At 43.2% G+C, this 19,288-nt stretch overlaps 1 protein-coding gene across 4 annotated transcripts in view; it reads left to right on the forward strand.

Moving 5' to 3' along the window:
* Window positions 1-19,288, forward strand: part of JAK1 (Janus kinase 1) — a 139,441-nt gene that overhangs the window by 88,318 nt on the left and 31,835 nt on the right. For all 4 annotated transcript variants that reach the window (NM_001206534.1, XM_024989562.2, XM_024989561.2 and 1 more), the window contains 5 exons: window positions 1,679-1,802; window positions 8,430-8,583; window positions 11,898-12,061; window positions 13,904-14,246; window positions 15,979-16,164. In NM_001206534.1, the coding sequence (NP_001193463.1) occupies window positions 1,679-1,802; window positions 8,430-8,583; window positions 11,898-12,061; window positions 13,904-14,246; window positions 15,979-16,164 (971 nt within the window). The remainder of the gene's footprint in view (window positions 1-1,678; window positions 1,803-8,429; window positions 8,584-11,897; window positions 12,062-13,903; window positions 14,247-15,978; window positions 16,165-19,288) is intronic.

A 19,288-nucleotide genomic window follows, 5' to 3' on the forward strand; every position in this document is an offset into this window, starting at 1 on the left:
GGATAGAGTTTTGTTCTTTTATCTCTCATGATTTTACCTCCCTCGGTAGCTCTATCTGGATTTGAATGCCAGTCTTGCATTTTACTAGTTAAACAACCTTGAATCAGACTAAATCTCAGAGTTTCTTTGTAAAATGGCAGAAATAATACTTAACCACAAGAGGTATTAGGAGAATTAAAAGGTAGTAGATGTAGAGTATGCTAGCCTGATGCCTGATACTAAGTCCTCAGTAAATGTTGGTACTATGTAGGTATCTTTGATCTTCTTTTTTTAAGTAGTGATATTGTCTGAATCAGACCTGGGATAGAATTGTAGACTTATCTGTTTGATTACAGATAAATTATGCTTCAAATACGTGTTTCATATTCAAATATGGATATCTATAAAGAAAAGCTGGGTTTCCAGAGCAGTCCACAGAAGCCAGTTTATGAATGAAAATCCATTGTTTACCTGAAATATAGTCCTAGTAATACTGGATCCAAAAGCCATTTACCATAGTTTCCAATGGAAAATGCTCTTTGAAGTTTAGCTCCATCTTCTCTGCTACATGGAGTAGTGTGACTCTGAAGAAGTAACTCCCAAATAACTTGAGAAACGGAAGTTGAGGTATTCAGCAGAAGCATGAAGAAGCCAAGAAACCTGTAACTACTTAGTGTATGCATAGGAGAGAGTCCCTGCCTAGCTGGGCAGGGTCCGTGGGGGCCCCCGTCAGTGTCCATCTCTCTCCACGCATCTGCGTTGGGAATCAAGTGCCAGCTACCTCATGTCCCCCCCGCCCTCCTTTTTTTTGTTTGCCATACAAGTTCATTGTATCTTTGTTTGAGGCCTGACCACACATGAAAATATCAACAATAATTGATTATTTGTAATCATTCTCCCACCTTCTCCCACACTTTTAGATTACAGGTGTGTGTAATTTTAATCATGGGCTCAGAAGTTGAGTGGAAAGGTACTTTCCTGGCTTCATCGTCTCCCTAATCTCTTCTAACATCCTTGCATCAAAGGAGGTAGTTAGTTGAATAGGGAGGCAAGGCCACCTGTGGTCAACAGTTATGCTCTTGCTAGTTGGCTACTAGTAAAAAATACTTCAATAACTATACAGAGTACTTTAAAAGTGTATAATGGTAATAGATTTTAATCACTTTGGTTATTTATTCCAACACACAATTCACACACTACTGCCAGGAACGTATTTGCATGTTTAATGTGTAATCAGAGTATGTTAGAACTGCTTAAACACAGTTTAGGAGTGTAGGAGATAGATCAAGGATTTCTCAAATTCTAAGAGTGCTTCTCACTGTGATTAGCAAGGTGGAAAACAGGTGGAGTCTGGGACTCTCTCAGATGGCCTTTTTTTCTTTGAAGCAGAATTTGGTAAGACTGTCACAGACACTGTAATGAGAAATACTATTAGACTTTTATTTTTAAATGGTTTTTTACCTGGTTTGCCAGGCGCTATAGTCCATATTCCTGGGGAGCCATAATTTTTTATTATTATGTTTAAAACTGCCTGATTGTGCATGGTTCAAGTTGTATTTAGCTCTAAGAGGATGCAAATATGACCTGGATTCTTTTTGAATGAGAGAATTGCTGGTCTTTGCATATGTGGTGCTTTGGAAAAAGATGGCCAGATCTCTCTGTCTTTAATTTTTTTGATCCATTCTTTACTTTTCCCCAGGTATCTCTCCTCTGTGTCACAACCTCTTTGCCCTGTATGACGAGAACACCAAGCTCTGGTATGCTCCGAATCGCACCGTCACCGTCGACGACAAAACGTCACTCCGGCTTCACTACCGGATGAGGTATGGTGCCTGCCCGTCTCCCTTGTGCAGTGGCGCCCGGCGGTTAGCCTGGAGGCCTGAGTCACTTACCAAGAGGCAGTGTGGTCATTTTTGTAATCTGTAAGTTTTGTATTTGCTTGCTGTGAGAAAAGACTTCTTCAGTATTTGGAAAACAATTCAAGATGAGTTTGATCACCTTCCTCTGCTGCATTTTAGAAAAGAAATCATTAAAAAGCAGAGGGTATTTTGAATAGAATTAGTACCTTACAGCAGAGTTTTTCATTCAGCGAATTATGGTTATGAGTTTAATTTAGGGAGTTATGACCAGAAATTTTTTTAGAGAGAGAGATGGATGAGAATAGATAATATCAGCATATATACATAACCTAAGAATATTGTTTTTATTTTTATTTATTTATTTATTTTTTAAGAATATTGTTTTTAGATCTGTAGTTTGAGATTAATCTGTATGTTCTAGGTCATGGTATAATAAAATGTTTCTTAATATATAATCCGTATGTATTGGCTCGTTGTATAATAAGGTGTTTCTTACTAGAGAGCTTGAGAAACACTGCTAAAGTGGAAACCTAGAAATCCTAGCTTGGTCTTGTTCTAAAGAGGTAGGTGTTTCAACCCACTGCCTGAGGACTTTGGTCTAGTGGGGCTATAATTTTTCTTCTAGTGAATATTTTATCTTTCCTCCCATATTGTAGACTTTGTGAAATGTCACATAGTCTCCTAAGGTGGCATAGTCAGTACTTCATCACTATAATTTCTTGAGTTTATAAGCATGTTTGAAATGTATGTTGAATTGGAAGTATGTTTATGAGATACTAGTTAACCACAAGCTTCCCTTTAGCTCAGTCAGTAAAGAATCTGCCTGCAATGCAGGAGACCCAGGTTCGATTCCTGGGTTGGGAAAATTGTCTGGAGAAGGAAATGGCAACCCACTCCAGTATGCTTGCTTGGAGAATCCCATGGACAGAGGAACCTGGAGGGCTGTAGTCCATGGGGTCACAAGAATCAGACACAACTTAGCAACTAAACCACTTACCACCAGTTAACCATAGGTTCACAATGTATTTAGCAGAGAAGCTAATAAATAGGGTGAATCCTTTTTGAAAAGAATCTTAACATACCCAGAGGGGATTAAGTCAGTGAGTTGGCTCGGGTGCTACTGGAATGCAGGGTCATGTAGAACAGCCTGGGGATCTCAGAGGTTCTCCACAGTACCTTTACTGCTATTTCCATTGATGGGTCAGTAGAGTTATTACCATTCTGCAGTGGCTGGGTGTTTTTCTCAGCGGAAGCTGAACCAGATGTACGTTCTTTGATAAGCATCCTGGGCTGACTTTTCTCCTCCCTCCTCACTCACCCTCGGTCTGACCTTGAGAGGTGTGTGTCATGAGAGATTTCATGCCCCAGGTTTAGGGAAATGTTCGTCCCACCCAGCTGAGCCTTCTGGCTAAATTTGGATTTATTTTTCAGAGTGTAATCCTGTTTCTGTGGCCTGGGGGTTGGCTCTGCAACCCAACATTGAAGCATGTATTTGTAGCTCGGAGTCTGGGAAGGAGGCTTGTCACTCAGTTCTAGTTCTTTCCCTCTAGGTTTTTAGACTCAGATTCTAGAATGATAGAATATGGGACTTGGAAGGGACTTGAGTTTGCCTGATTCAGCTCTTCCTGTTTTTTAGGGGGAAACTGATGTCCAAAAAAGACAAGTGAGTTACTCAAAGTTACATACATAATGACTCGTTTTGTCATTATTTCACTAGAATCCTCTTGGTTGGTCATGTGAATGCCTCATGATGAAAAGCTGTCTTTCACAGCTCCCCATTTCTGTTGGGAATTCCCAGGTGGTACTAGTGGTAAAGACACCCACCCTAACCCCCATCGCCAGTGCAGGCAATGTAAGAGACCCAAGTTTGATCCCTGGGTTGAGAAGATTCCCTGGAGAATGAAATGGCAACCCGCTCCAGTATTCATGCCTGGAGAATCCCATGGACAGAGGAATCTTGTGGGCAACAGACCATGGGGTCTCACAGAGTTGGATACACACACACACGTTCCCGTTAGCTGCCAGGAAGTTCACGGCTGCCTCAATTTCGGCAGCTTGACTTTGTACCTGACATTGCGCTTCAACAGGATATTGCCTTGTTACCACAAACTCTTTGAACTTGGAAAGATCCCACCCTAAGCTAAGACATTTGCATTACAACAAACTATATAATTTTGAAACCTCATCATCTCACCACTAAAGAAGGTGTAATATGAAAATAAATGTTGGTGACTATTTCAGTGGAATCCCAGCTCTATTTGGGGCAGTATTTTTGTATTTTAATTATAGTTTTCTGCTTTCAGATAATTTTTTAGCTATCGTTTTATGATTTAGCTTAATATAAGACAAACATATTCTTTATTCCTTTTAAGAAAATCTAAATGAATTTCACTATCCATTAGTCAGATTCTATAGAAACCTAAAGAGAGTTTGTTGTATATAATATCTGTACATAAGCTTAGACTATGTAATCATCTGTAGTATAATTTTCTCAAAAACTTACAAGAAAGGCATATCTCTCATTGATGGGTCTATCTGTCTGATAATCCCTTCCTCCCTCCTTCCTTCCTGCAGTATTCTTCCACATCATTCTGCAAAGGAATATAGTCCATTATCATACTACATTTATTTAGGTCATCCTTAATTTTTTTCCATTAGCATGTTGTAATATCAGGAATTGGTGGCCCAGGTTTAATAATTAATTATGAAAGGAGTGTACAATTTCTATCTTGAGGGTACTTACTGGTTTAGTCTTAATAGTGATTAAGTAGGTGTTGATTTTTTTTTTTCCTTGAAACATTTCTGTTGTTACACTTATTATATGTTTTTCTTGAAGTATAGTGAATTTGTAATTTGTTTCATATGTATAGCGTAATGATTCGATCTATTTTTTAAAAGATTTACTTATTTTACTTTCTGGTTGTGGTGGGTCTGTGTTGCTGCATGCAGGCTTTCTCTAGCGGTGAGTGGGGGGCTACTCTTTGTTGTGGTGTGCGGGCTTCACGCTGCAGTGGCTGCTCTCATTGTGCAGTGCTGGCTCTAGTCACTCGGGCTTCAGTAGTTGCGGCCTGAGCCCTCAGTAGTTGAGGCTCCTGGGCTCTTAGAGCAAAGGCCCAATACTTGTGGCTCACAGGCTTAGTTGCTCCATGGCATGTAGAATCTTCCAGATCAGGGATTGAACTGGTGTCCCTTGCATTGCAAGGTGGAGTCTTAACCATTGGACCACTGGGGAAGCCCTGCGATTCAGTATTTTTTATTTAATTTTATTTAAAGTTATTACAAAATAATGGCTATATTGCCCTGTGCCACATAATATATCCTTGTTACTTATGGAAGATGTTGATTTTGGCAGTCACTAATCTAAAGGTTTTTTTCATTTTAGTGTCTTGTTAAATAGAGAGCTATCAGTCTCTAACTATAGGCAATTTCCAGAGAGCCAGCCTTGTTTTAGGCTCCCTTCAGCCTTTCTGTAGTGAAGACGTTGTACGTTGCCTTATCTTGTTGAACATCTTACCAAAAGGATTCCAAGGCAAGGCTGGTCTCACAGCACTCAAAGACGGCAACCTTGGAAAATGTCCTCGTTCAGTCCCAAGGTGGTATGCTGGGTGCGTGGCTCTTTATCATAGAAACTCAGCGGGGATGTGGGAAATCCATAGTTCCTACTGGTTCAGGGAAAATCTGTCATCAATTCTGCTGTTTCAGACAGCTTCCTCTACCCTTGACATCCCTTTACCTCATTATCCCAAGTAATCTTCCATGCGTGCTGCATGCTAAGTCTCTTCAAAGAGTCATGTCCGACTCTTTGCTACCCCATGGACTGGGGCCCACGAGGCTCCACATGAGAATACTGGAGTTGGTTGCCATATCCTCCTCCAGGGATCTTCCCGACACAGGAATCGAACCCTCATCTCTTAATGTCTCCTGCATTGGCAGGCAGGTTCTTTACCACTGGCGCCACCTGGGGAGCCCAGAAGTGGAAATGTTAGTTGTTCAGTTGTGTCTAACTCTTTGCGACCCCGTGGACTATAGCCTGCTAGGATCCTCGGTCCATGGGAGTTTGCAGGCAAGAATACTAGAGTGGGTTGCCATTTCCTTTTCCAGGGGATCTTCCCAACCCAGGGATTACACCCGCATGTCCTGCACTGGCAGGTGGATTCTTTCCCACTGCACCACCTGGGAATCGTATCTCTTTGTGAGAGGCCTGCTTTGAGCCTTTGTGTATGGAGAGCTTGGCACATAAATAGCACTTGGAAGCTCTAAGTTACTGTCTTCATCATCCTATTTAGACCTCTCACCTGTCTCCTCCCAGGCAGGACCACCCAGAACTTATAGTAGATCATTAGCTTGTTGTATGAATGATGAGAATGCTCCATTTTGGATTTCCCTCAGTGGTCCGAGGAGTCCGCCACGGCCTTGTCCCTCTTTTTCTGTCCCAGCTTCAGATTTCCTGCTTAGCCGCTGGGGCTGGTTCACCTCTTACTGTCTGTCTGCCCAGGGCAGCCAGTCCTAGAGGAGTCCTCCTGGCCTGTGCTCTGTTCTGCCCTTGAAGAGCAGGCTTCTCAGCCTGGGGGCAGCATGGATGCCAGCTTCTTGGGCAGCTGAGAGCTACAGGCTTCTACTTTCACGTGGGAGGGTATAGATGGGGACAGTCTTGTAGCTGCAGTTATGCTGCATGTGGACTCTGTAGATATATGGCTTTTTTCTGCCTGAGAGAGAGATGCCAAAGGCCACAGTCAAGTTATTAGTCACTTCGGTAAGTTACATAAAAGACGGGTTATAGAGAATCACTGGAAAGTTGTAAAATGTTGATTTTACCTTTAAAGTAACTTCTTACCCATCCTTCCCATTTTAATGACTACTTCTTGAATTAGGTCATTCATTTGCTGTTCATACATCCAACAAGCGTGTATTAAGCACCTGTTCTGTGCCAGGCGCTGTGGATTTAGTGATGAGCAGGACGGCTGAGGCCTCTGCCCCACGAAGCTCACGGCGTTGCCCAGGTGGTTGCCGCGGGAACCTGTTGTCTCTCGGCCTCTCTCGTTTCAGTCCATCTTCCAGGCAGATCCTGCCTCTCGTTGGTTTGGCTCACGGTCTTGCCTCTGCCTTCTGTGCCTGGTCTAGACTCCATAGCCTGCCTGGTGTTTGTTTAGTCTAGTCCCAACGCCCTTCCCAACCCTTTACCCTTCCCTGCCACTGCCCCAGCAGTGGGGGCAGCTTCTCCCTCCTTGGTCCTCCATTGAATCTTACTCGAGACTCTCATGTTTAAGAAAAACTTAGCTATGAGGCACAGTGCCTAGGGTTCACAGTGTTGTTAGGTCCCCACAGAAGTGTTTTAATTTCATTTAAGTTAAGAAAAAAAGAAATCCAACCTGGATTATATTCAACTTTATACCACCACAGTTGTTATATTTATATTTACCTGTAATATTTTTGTTATGGAGGAAAGGAAAGCTGTGTGAGGTCCATGGAAGTCACCGTGTAGCCCTGTCTGTGAGATGTGCCCTCTGGTCTGCTGCTTTGACATTACTGTTGAATTTGCCTGATTGCCTCTAGACAGGGGATTCACAGCAGGCAGGGGCTGTGCCTGAGAACCGCTGGCCTTCCAGAGCCTGGCCAGGTCCTGCATGCCCCACATTCTGCCAGGATAGCTCTCTGACAGGTGCATGGGTTCAATGGCAACTCCTTTTGAGGAGTAGATTTTATTTGTTCCTTCCTCATGCTATCATGGTTTATCCTCAGCACATGGGCATGTCAAGGGAGAGAGACCCAGGGACCTGCTGAGTCTGTAACTTAAAGCTGTCCTGGATCAGTTTGGCTTACTCACCTTCATACCTTCCAGAATCCCTGGTGTTTCTGTTATAGGTGGCAGAGAAAAGAAGTAGTGGAGAAAACATGCTCTTGATCTTAGGTCACCTACTCTCTTGGAACCTCAGTTTTCCTCCTCTATAAAATGGAAGTGGTGAAACATAACTTGTACAATTACTGTAACCATTAAGTAGCATATATAAAGTGTTCATTAGGTCAGGGTACTGCAGCTGATGCTTGAAATAGTGTGCATGTATTTCTTCTGTTTTAAAACTTTGTTCATTGTAAGATAAAGTATCAGTAACAGCAATCTGAAAAATAGGAAACACTGCTATATTAACTGTATGTCTTAACTGTGTGATGAAGCTAGATTTCAGAAATATTAAACTGAATGAAATAGGTCTTGGGTTCAAGGTAGGCTGGCATCATAAAGGTGGAGCAAGTGGCTGGGCCAACTTCTAGTTCTAGTCAGCAGTGTTTTCCTGTTTAGGAAGACATAGTGGAAAGTCAGAGGTGCTATCTCCGTGATCTTAAGGAAGTCACCTTATCTCCTTGAGTCATAGGCGAGGTTCCAGCAGGATGCTCTTCACAGAGTGCAGTAAGAATGAAAGAAAAGGACCTTATAAACAGTGAAGTGCTTACCCAGATGAAAGGTCTGTCTGTTTGCTTACTTCTCAGGGAAGTTTAGCCTGCGGCACTGATCACTCTGGGTAGAACCAGGACTCCCCTCCCATGCATGCCAGGGTCCTCTTTCCCATGATTAACCGTCATCTTCCTGCCTTTCAGGTTCTATTTCACCAACTGGCATGGGACCAACGACAATGAACAATCAGTATGGCGACATTCTCCAAAGAAGCAGAAAAACGGCTATGAGAAAAAAAAAGTTCCAGATGCAACACCTCTCCTTGACGCCAGCTCGCTGGAGTATCTGTTTGCTCAGGTAAGACGTTTGGGCCCAGGGAAGCCTGGAGTTCGTGGAGTGGGTAAGACATGGCAGGGGTCACATTCCCTGGTGCAGCCGACCGTGGTGGCCGCTTAGATGCTTTATGACCTGTTCCGTGGGTCGTTCTCGCCAGCCTGGACTTGCTCCCGGTGAGGGGAAGGGAAGGCAGTTCAGCATCCAGTGGGGGCTGGTTATCCACTTGTGGGCCTTTCCCCATCCCTTGTTCCCCCAACCCCATTCAATTCCTCTCTGTGGTGCCTCTGCACCGAGAGCAGAGGGGAGCTCTAAGTGAGGGATGGTGTCATTGAGCAGGGTTGGTCATGAAGGTGCTTCTCAGCAGTCACAGAGGGCAAGGAGGTGGCTGCTCTGAGTCATAGCGGTGGTGAGTGGAATGGTTAGACACTAGAGAAAAGCCAGAAAGTGAAGTTCAAGTCACCCGAATTATATTAACTTGAGATAACTAGCATTTTTATTTGTGTGCTTCCTGATTTTATCATTGGAGAAGGCAATGGCACCCCACTCCAGTACTCTTGCCTGGAAAATCCCATGGACGGAGGAGCCTGGTAGGCTGCAGATATGTACCATGCACTAGTAGTATCTGAAAATATCTTATTCGGAGTGTCTGTGTACTTCTTGCTAAGCTGCTGCAGATACTGTGGTGAGCAAGACAGACATGGTCTCTGCAAGCCCCAGATATTTAATTGAATTGGACAAACAAAACAAGCAGATAAAATGATACATAGATAATACACAAGGAATTGTGAAAAGTTCTATGAACGAAAAAGCTTTTGTTGTAAGGAATGTGGGGAGGGAGGTTTGAATGGGGAGAGCTAATTTAAATAGTATAATCAGAGGTCTCTCCAAAGAGGTGGCATTTGTACTGAACTTTGAAGAATAAAAAAGTGTCTGCATTTCTCAGGGAGCAGTAGGGAAAGTATTTCTTTGGAGAGGAGCAAAGTTTTTCAAAGGCAGCACTGTTGACACTTGGGGCTGGATGATTCTCTGCTGTAAGGCGCTGGGCACTGTGGAATATTTACGTGCACCCCTGGCCTCCCTGCTCCTTGGGTGCCAAGTAGCATCATCGTTGTGGCAGTAGAGTTGGAGGGAAATGGATGGATCTGCGATTAATTTTGGAGGTGGACTTGATGTGACTTGCTGTGAAGTTGGATGTGAAAGGTTGAGGGTGGAAGCATCGAAGATGATTTTGAGATTTGTATTTTGGGCAGTGTCTGACAGATAATGGAGTGATTCCCTGCATAGGAAAGAGTGGATGCAGCAGGTTGGAAAAGGGGGGATGGAAACAAGGAGCTCTCTTTCAGAGATACCTGTGAGATATGCAAGTGGAGATTCCTGGTAGGAAGTTGAGTATGATACTGGAATCCAGAGGAAAAGCCAGCCTTCATTTAACTAATCATTGTTTCTAAACGTTTTTGGTTTTTTGTCCCCCTGTTACACTATCACTGTTACAAAACAGCCTCAAATATATTTCTGAATATGTGTTCTCCTTATTATTTCCTTAGGATGTAGTGTTTCACATTTGGGTTTTGTGTCACAGTCGTCATCTATACAGCTTTAGTTATTGATTGCACTTTCCATAACATATCTGAGGAGTGGCCTCAGAGACTGCAGAGAAGTGAAACAGCACAGCCCTGGGCAGATACTGTGTGGAAAAAGTAAAGTGAACCGGCGATTTTCACATTGGCCTTTTTGAATCCAGCCTCCCAGTTTTACACATATTCATGTCCGAGATTGATTCTTTAACTTTTTTGGAAGAAAAAGTGTAAAGAAAGAGTGCCCCATACTTCAGGAGTGAGTATGAGATTAGAATCTGACATTTCAGAGCTTCGGGAATGAATTACTTGAGGTAGTTGTACAGTGATGTTTACAGAAAATCACAGCCAGATGAAACAGTTTCGAATTTTGTTCTCTTTCACACACACTGCTGACAGAGATGATTGTTGTTGGTCCTAAGTAATTTATAGAAGCAGTCAGTGTCCTATTCTCACTGACAGAAACCAGCAGTCCTGCCTTGAAAAAAGGAGAACGGCAGCGGTGAGAACCCTTCATCCAAAACCCATTAAAGTTGCTTCAGGGAAAGCGAGTGTCTTCCTGATGTAGGACCACCACCCCAGACTTCATGTCTGCCTCTTTCCAAGCTGGAGAAGGGCTAACAGTCCCTTCCTGAGAGCTTGGTCCACTTGCAGTCGGTGAGAAGAGACCGAGTGTGACTGTGGCTCCGTGTTGCAGAGCCGCAGCCCTGTAGTCACATCTGGTCTGATACCCATTGCTCTCCACCCCTCACCACACGCACACACTCATGAGGTCCTCGGTGCCCACAGGGCTATGTCTTTATACTTGTCTTTGGTTTTGGTAACTACTTGAGGTTATGTATTTCCATTTGTTCTTCTTTCTTTTCTGGAGTCTCCATGAGATCAGGGATGTGGTTTGGTCTGCTGCTAGCACCTTGAATATCTGGCCCATAATTAGTTCTTGTTAGTCAATAATTACCAACTGAGTGAGTGATGTTATTTAACCTTTTGGTGCCTTAGATTCCTCATCTGTTAGGCAGAGTTGATGGTGGTAGCATCCCCCTCATAGGGCTGTTGTAAAGATTAAATGAAATAGTGAATGAGGAACCTCGCACAGTGCCTAGCACTCAGGGCAGGGCTTAATAAAGGGGACTGAGCAGTGATGTTATTGTCATTACTCTGTACAAGACAGGTACATATTGGCCGCTGCTTTTTAGTTTTCATTTTTGTTTTCTGAAGCCCTCATGGACTCTTGGAATGTGTGGCATACCTCCATGAGTGAGGGGTTGTATTTTGAGGATGCGTTTCACTATTAGAAACTTTAACAGCAGATGTTGAAAAAACTCACATGTGGTCATAACCCAGTGTAGAATCTGGATTCCTTCTCCTTTCTGTAAATCTACATCAGGAGGGAGGTGGGTGCTCAGTTCATTGTGGAGCTAACAAATGATCAAACCCCAGCCAGCTGTCACCTCCCATGCCCTGGTGCAGTCCAAGCCTAGTACATGCTACTTTTTACCATCACTTCCATGGGAAGCCCTGTGGAGGGGCTTCATGACTTTTAAAGGAATGAATTAACCTGGGGAAAACATTTCCCAAGCCCTTTCATACCCAACTGTTGAGAAAGAGGTGCCAGGGAAACTAAATCTCATTAGTCTCATTGCTGTACTGCATTTTGGGTGGCACTTCCCTGTGTGGGGAACCTTCCTCCTAAGATCAGAAATGTGGGCGGATGCTTAAAACTTAAGTGGTGATTCATTTCTTCTCATCTCTGTTCCAAAGGGACAGTATGATTTGGTCAAATGCCTGGCTCCCATTCGAGACCCCAAGACGGAGCAGGATGGGCACGACATTGAGAACGAGTGTCTTGGGATGGCCGTGCTGGCCATCTCCCACTACGCCATGATGAAGAAGATGCAATTGCCAGAACTCCCCAAGGACATCAGGTAAACCTTCCTGCTGGCTGAAAAACTGATTGTGGGGATGGTGTTATTTTTATACATTCTCATACACCTCAGTGGTTGGCTGACTACTGCCTTCTGCAGAGCCAGCTTTTTTTAAGAATATTTATAATAAAAGGTAGTACAATTATCATTGTGTCCTGAATTGGAATGTTGGCTGACGACCTCAGAAATGTGTACTAGGGTGAAAGTTCTGGGCTGGGTCGCCAGTCAAATGAGTGGCCCACATGCCCTCCCCCTTGCTCTCTGCCCATGCTGGGCATTGGCATCTGTCCCTGCACTTTTTCCTTTTGTGCTGGATCTGTCCTAAAATCCTTCTTGATGTAGCTCTAATGCAGCTGCTATCATTTCCAGCCTGTACTGGTTCACTGGAGAGCTGTTAATTCCAATGTGAAGCACGATCAACTGTTACCTTAAGAAAATTATATTTACTTAAAAATTATCATTTGCAAGCAAGTCCTTCTGAAGGAATATTCAATCTGTATAACTTCCACCTATCTATGAAATACTAATATAATTTTTATTTTATTTTTTTGGCCACCCACCCATCATGGGGGAAATCTTAGTTCTCCAGCCAGGGTCAAACTGATGCTCTCTGCAGTGTAAACACAGTCTTAACCATTGGACCACCAGGGAAGTCTGGAAATATACTTTTTAAATCAATGCACTATTATGTCTGTCCCAAGACAGTCACTTTAAGAGGGGATTATTTCTAGCAGTGTTATTTGTGATAGGTGGCATGCGCCTTCTCGTAAGGCTACATCTTGTGTCTCCCTGCCCTTGCCCAGAGTCTGGAGCAGATCACAAGGTGCTCCTCAGAAATGCAGGGACTGGTGAGACACATGCTGCGCTGTTTTCTCCTGTTTCTGTGGCGCTTGCTCTGGGGATCTCTGTATTTTTGCATGAGGCTAGCGTTAAAAATAGCTCTCCTCTGACCTTCCCCTCCGTTACATTAATCTAAAAAAGAAGTTACAGTATTTGTTGGGGACAAATTTCAAGCTCCACAGTTTTCCGCTGTTGTGAAACTATCAGTGCGGCAGGGATTCCCCTGTGCTGGGTGCTTTCTCAGGCTGAGTCTCCCCACTTGTTTTACCGCCAGCAGACTTGCTCTCTTTTTTCTCGGGTGTTCGTACCCCTCTTAAAGCTGGGTCTTGTTCTCACAGTGTATCCATTTGCTGTGATTCTTAGTCATAGATACTCTCTCATTAGCACCTGGATGGTTAACTAATCTTTCACTTTATCTGTTGATCCATTTAATGTATCTGGGACATTTGCACACAGCAAACACTAGGTCTTTTGTATTTGGTTAGCTTTTATGTGTTTTTCCTATTTCTTATAAAGGCAACCTGTGATCTTTATAGAAAAACTGTCAAATAGATGTGCAAGTAGAACGTGTGAAGCATCTGCCATCACTCTTGACACCTTCCAGGTGGCTTTCTAACCGCTGAGGTTCTGGCTGAACCTTAGCAACAGTGTGTTCATGTGAACGCAGTGTACGTGGGAAGGAACAGTGACGTTAGCAAACAAAAACACAAAGCTGCCATTTTGCTGCCTGCTTTTGTGACCCAGAAAATCTGATGATTCCTGTAGGAATTTCCATTTCAGTAAAATCTATGGAACAGGTACTTGTCTCTCTTCTTTCAGTCCCTGTTCACCTCCATCTCCCTATGATTGTCATCCTGAGTTTTACTCCAAGACCTCTGGGAGTAGAACCTTTCTCATTTGGCAACACAGAGAAGGAAGGGTTACAGGCTTACGTTTGTTTCTGAGCTATTCTGCTAACCTATACATAAAAAAGAGATTTTTTTCTTTCAAACTTTCTTTTAGCTACAAGCGATATATTCCAGAAACATTGAATAAGTCCATCAGACAGAGGAACCTTCTCACCAGGATGCGGATAAATAATGTTTTCAAAGATTTTCTAAAGGAGTTTAACAACAAGACCATTTGTGACAGCAGCGTGTCCACGCACGACCTGAAGGTGAAATACCTGGCTACCTTGGAAACTTTGACAAAACATTATGGTGCTGAAATATTTGAGACTTCCATGCTACTGATTTCATCAGAAAATGAGATGAATCGGTTCCATCCAAATGATAGTGGAAATGTTCTCTGCTATGAAGTGATGGTGACTGGAAATCTTGGAATCCAGTGGAGACAGAAACCACATGTAAGTGCCGACAGGGGCTGGTTAGAACATCCTGTGTCACGTGGTGTGTTCTGTGTATTCTGTTGGTATTATTTCTTTGCATGTTCATCACGCCTGTCAGCTGAGTTTGTTTCATGGGCTAGAGAGAGTGTATCATTCATCTTTTATTGTGTCCATGTAGCAGTAGATCTAAATAAATATTGAGTTCTGTAGGGAAATAGAGAAATGTAGCATATTGCAATATGTAATAATATAGTAATAGCAGACATTTACCAAGTGTTTACCATGTACCAAGTACTTTTCTAAGTAATTTTCATGGATTAACTCACTTATTCTTTAAATTTATGAGAGATAACTACCATTTCCCCTACTTTATAGATGAACAGAAAGAGGTACAGACAAGCTAAGAAATTTGCCCAAGGTCGTAATTAACTAATAAGTGATTGTGCCAAGAATTGATTTTAGGTCTTTGGCTCCATGAAATAGGGTAATTTTTCTTGCAATTTGGAACTTCTTTTTGAAGTGTTTATTGAATGAGGCAATAGACCAGATTGGTTTAAAAGCATGGGTTTTAAAGCTAAATAGACCTGGTTCACATCCTAGCTCCACTGTTTATATTTACATGGCCTTGGGAGGGTTACTTCATATATAGTCACATATTCATTATTCATCTATAAAAAGGTAACACTTACTGTACTACCTTATAGTGTTGTTGAGAAAACTGTCATTTAGCATAGACTTATGTAATAATAAATGGTGTATAATAAATGCTCAATAAATAATTATAGCTGCTATCATCATTATTTGGGCTTCCCTGGTGGCTCAGACAGTAAAGCGTCTGCCTGCAATGTGGGAGACCCAGGTTCGATCCTTGGGTCGGAAAGATCCCCTGGAGAAGGAAATGGCAACCCACTCCACTACTCTTGCCTGGAAAATTCCATGGACAGAGGAGCCTTATAGGCTACAGTCCGTGGGGTCACAAAGAGTCGGACACGACTGAGCGGCTTCACTTCTTCTTCTACTACTATTGATGTAAAGGTGAAATTTACTTTCTACTCCTGTTTTATTCTCATGCTAAAATAATGCCAAACACTTAACAAGCACTTTCTGTGTAGTATGGGTACTATTATTAAGAACCTACCTTCTGCTCTAAGAACCCTGTGAATACATAAGATCTCTGTTTTATGGATGGGTAAATGCAGGCTCAAAAAGATGACCTAACTAGTTAAATAACTGGCAGAGTCAGGATCTTATCCAGATCTCTAGTCTCCAAGACTCTGCTACACAAAATATGTAAGCTTGTACAGACACGTATGACTCCCCAAGTTATCCAAGCATGGGATTCATACCTGCCCTTGAAAATTCCAACTTGATTATGGCTGTCTAGTCAAGATAGTCAGTGGTAGATTCTAAAAGGAGAAAGCCCATGCTCAGCTGGGGGGACCTGATTGTAGATGTACGTCTAGCGGGCAGTTATTTCCGTTCCTGAATTTGCTTGTACATTACAGATTATGTTAAGAGTTTAGTCAGTGTGTCCTTTAAGGTCTCTTCCAGGGGTAGGGTCCTAAGAATCCCTGGTGGGACCTGAATAAGCCCATGGGTGCTGGCTCTCCCAGTTCCTCCATCAGTCCAGGCACTCTGGCTTTCTCTTGCTTGGCTGCAAGGCCCTATGTTCTTTTGCCAGGAGAAAATGAGAAATGCCAGGAGAAAATGAGAAAGCTGGCTTCACCCTGTCGCTTATGCATTTTATCAGATTGTTCCTGTTGAAAAGGAAAAAAACAAACTGAAACGGAAAAAACTGGAAAATAAACACAAGAAGGATGAGGAAAAAAACAAAATCCGAGAAGAGTGGAACAATTTTTCTTACTTCCCTGAGATCACTCACATTGTAATCAAGGAGTCTGTGGTCAGCATTAATAAGCAGGACAACAAAAAAATGGTAAGTTTCCTCCAGAAGTGATTCGGCCGGGGTTTGGTGCTGGGAGGGGACTTTGCTGAGGACAGTTATGCAGCACGTGCTCTTCAAGGTTCCTGTCCCCAAGAGAAAATCTTGTGATCATCTTATTTAAGCCAGAAAGTCCCTGTTGCTGACATTGACATTATCAGTGTCTGTGTTTAAGTTACCTGAGTGCGTTCTAGTGCCTTTCTTTGTTCTTCAAATGAAAACAGGATTTGTTATCCTCCCAAAGATATTTCAGTATCAATATTCAGTTCACAAAAATTAGTGGATTTGAAAAAAAATTTGGTGAGTGAGGGTTAGCATTTTCTCCCAAGGGCTCCTGCACGGCCCCCCTGCTGAGTTGGGTGGGTCACCTGGGATGAGGTCGGTGGGAAGCCCCGCTTTGCACTTGAGTGGACTGTTGGGCCGGTGGCTGTGGCCACAGTGACAGTCCTCGTCATGGTGTCAGGCACACCCAAGTGACTCTCGGACAGAGGAAGGAGTATTCAACTTCACTTCCTCTTTTCTGGTATCACTTGAGGACATGATCTAGACAGGCAGGCCAGTTTGGCAGGAGAAGTGGGAGCCCAGCCAGAACAAACATGTTTGTGTCAGGGAAGTCACGGCCGACTGCTCGTGGAAAGGACAGGATGGTGAGACACAGTGCTCCGTGCAGTAGAGGTGGTCACCTAGGGAAGTACCGTGTTTTGCCTGAAATTGGCAGATTTTACTGTGTCAAAATCCTAACACTCAGTGCTGGGAAAGAATCTGGTGATGCAGTTTAGGACAAGTGGTCATCCTTTTCTATCTAGAGTAATTAGTCTTTTGGGTATACCTTTTGGGAAAGCAGTTTGATTTGTTATGTTTAGTCGCTTAGTCGCCTCCAGCTCTTCGCAACCCCGTGGACTGCAGCATGTCATGCTTCTCTGTTCTTTACTGTCTCCCAGGGTTTGCTCAGACTCATGTCCATTGAGTCGGTGCCATCCAGGCATCTCATCAGCCTTCTCCTCCTGCCCTCAGTCTTCTCCCAGCATCAGGGTCTTTTCCAGTGAGTCAGCTCTTCTCATCAGGTAGCCAAAGTTTTGGAGCTTCAGCATCAGTCCTTCCAGTGAATATCCAGGGTTGATTTCCTTTAGGATTGACTAGTTTGATCTCCTCACTGTCCAAGATAACATGTATTAAAAGGCTTGAAAATATCTACATATCCCTCCATTCAGGAAATGAGGATCTGTCTTTCAGAAACAGTGAGATGCAGGCAGTGGGCGATGAGTGAGAATGTTTATCCCAGCAGCAGTTACTGTGTCAAAAATGCTGAAACTAACCTGCACATATGATTATAGGAAAACGAGAAAATAAAATACAACTCATCTGAGAAGTAGAATATTAGGTAAACAAATTGCTGAATTTTTAAAAATCTGGAAGAATGCTTCATAAATGGAAAAAAGCAGAATATGAAACTTAATGGAACCAATTTTGTTTTAAAAAGTTTAAAGCATGCACATGCTGTTAGGAAAATAATCAAATATTAACAACTATTTGTTTATGATGGTATTATGAGTGATTTTAACTTTTAATTCTCCCTATCCTCCCTTTTTTCAAAATAAAGATACATTGATTGCCTAAGAAAACTGTAGTAAAAATGTGATGGAAGACATAGAAGAGCCCAGATAGATGTTAGTGGAAACATGGAAAATGGCAAGAGGGAGAAAACAGAAATAAATGCTATTTATTCAGCATATTTGGAGAAGAAAATGGCAACCCACTCCAGTATTATTGCCTGGAGAATCCTGTGGACAGAGGGGCCTGGTGGGCTGCTGTCCGTAGGGTTGCACAAAGTCAGACATGACTGAAGTGACTTAGCAGTAGCATCAGCAGCATTCAGCATGTTATAGACATAAAGTCATATTGTCAGGATTTCAGCTGCACTTCCAGTGGGCAGTCTGAGACTTCAGGAGAGCTGTAGAAACTTGCACAGGGTCAGCTCCAGCCTGTACTGATTTGGGCTCCAAGGTGTCCTCTCCCTCGCGGACTCCGTAGTGAGGGAGAGCTTGGCACATCTGTGGTCTGGCTGTTCCAACATGGGCAAACCCTGGAGACATGGCCGAGAAGAAGGAACAGCAGCCAGTGGGTGCAGGCTTTGAGAGCCTTCCCTGTCCTGTCCTAGCTGACAGTCAAGGGCAGCACCCAGATGGCGCGCCTGTCGTCTAGGCCAGGGCTCACCCTGGCCACCCGGGCCCACCCTGGCCACCCGGGCCCACCCAGGCTGGCAGCTCTGTGCCAAGCTGCAGTGCTTGTGGGGCTGGGGGAGGCGAGAAAAAACCCTTACTTGATCTCCTCGTTACTTTTTCTTTTACAAATACGAGGCCTGCTATGCGCCAGGTACTTCCTGTTGTAAAGACTTTGCAAATACGAACTCTTTTCATTTTCTTATTGACTGTATGAAGTGGGTATTTTATTATTCCCATTTTACGAAGGAGGAATCTGAGGCACAAAAAAGCTAAATAACAGCCAAGGTCATACAACTGTGACATTAAATCATTTGAAATTGCTGATATTTGATAATTTTTGACAAAAAATGATGATTACATATGCTTAAATATACATAGAAACACTGAGGTTTGAACCCAGATAAACTGGCTCCTGAAGCTGGTGGGTTAACCCTGTGTAATGCTTTTTCTCATTTATCTCATCCCCCATCCCTTCCCAGCCATGGGATTTCCAAGCTGTATTTTGGTTGCCGCTTTCAGGAAAGCATGATGCGACCATGTTATCAGATCACATCTTGATTTATCTCTTCTGTCTGCATCTTCTTGACATCTCCCCTTTGTATTCAGACTTCTGCCTTCAGAGAACTTAGACACTTACATGGTTTCATTTGTATGGAGTTGGGTGAAGGGCTACCCAAGCCAGACTGTCTTGCCTTTGCTCTTTGGGGCTCTGCAGGGAGATGCTGGGTCACACCTTACAGGAAGCCCACTTAGCACAGAGCCTCCTTCCTGATCACGATCCCTATGGTAGTCCTGCCCTCTCTTGGCCTCCTTGGCTCACAGCCCCAAAGCAGCTTTCCTTTGGCATCATAGCTAACTCTCATTATAAGCCCTTTACCTCCATTCTGCTGGTTGCT

The sequence above is a fragment of the Bos taurus genome, chromosome 3 (genome assembly GCF_002263795.3).
Source record: "Bos taurus isolate L1 Dominette 01449 registration number 42190680 breed Hereford chromosome 3, ARS-UCD2.0, whole genome shotgun sequence".
Taxonomy (NCBI): domain Eukaryota; kingdom Metazoa; phylum Chordata; class Mammalia; order Artiodactyla; family Bovidae; genus Bos; species Bos taurus.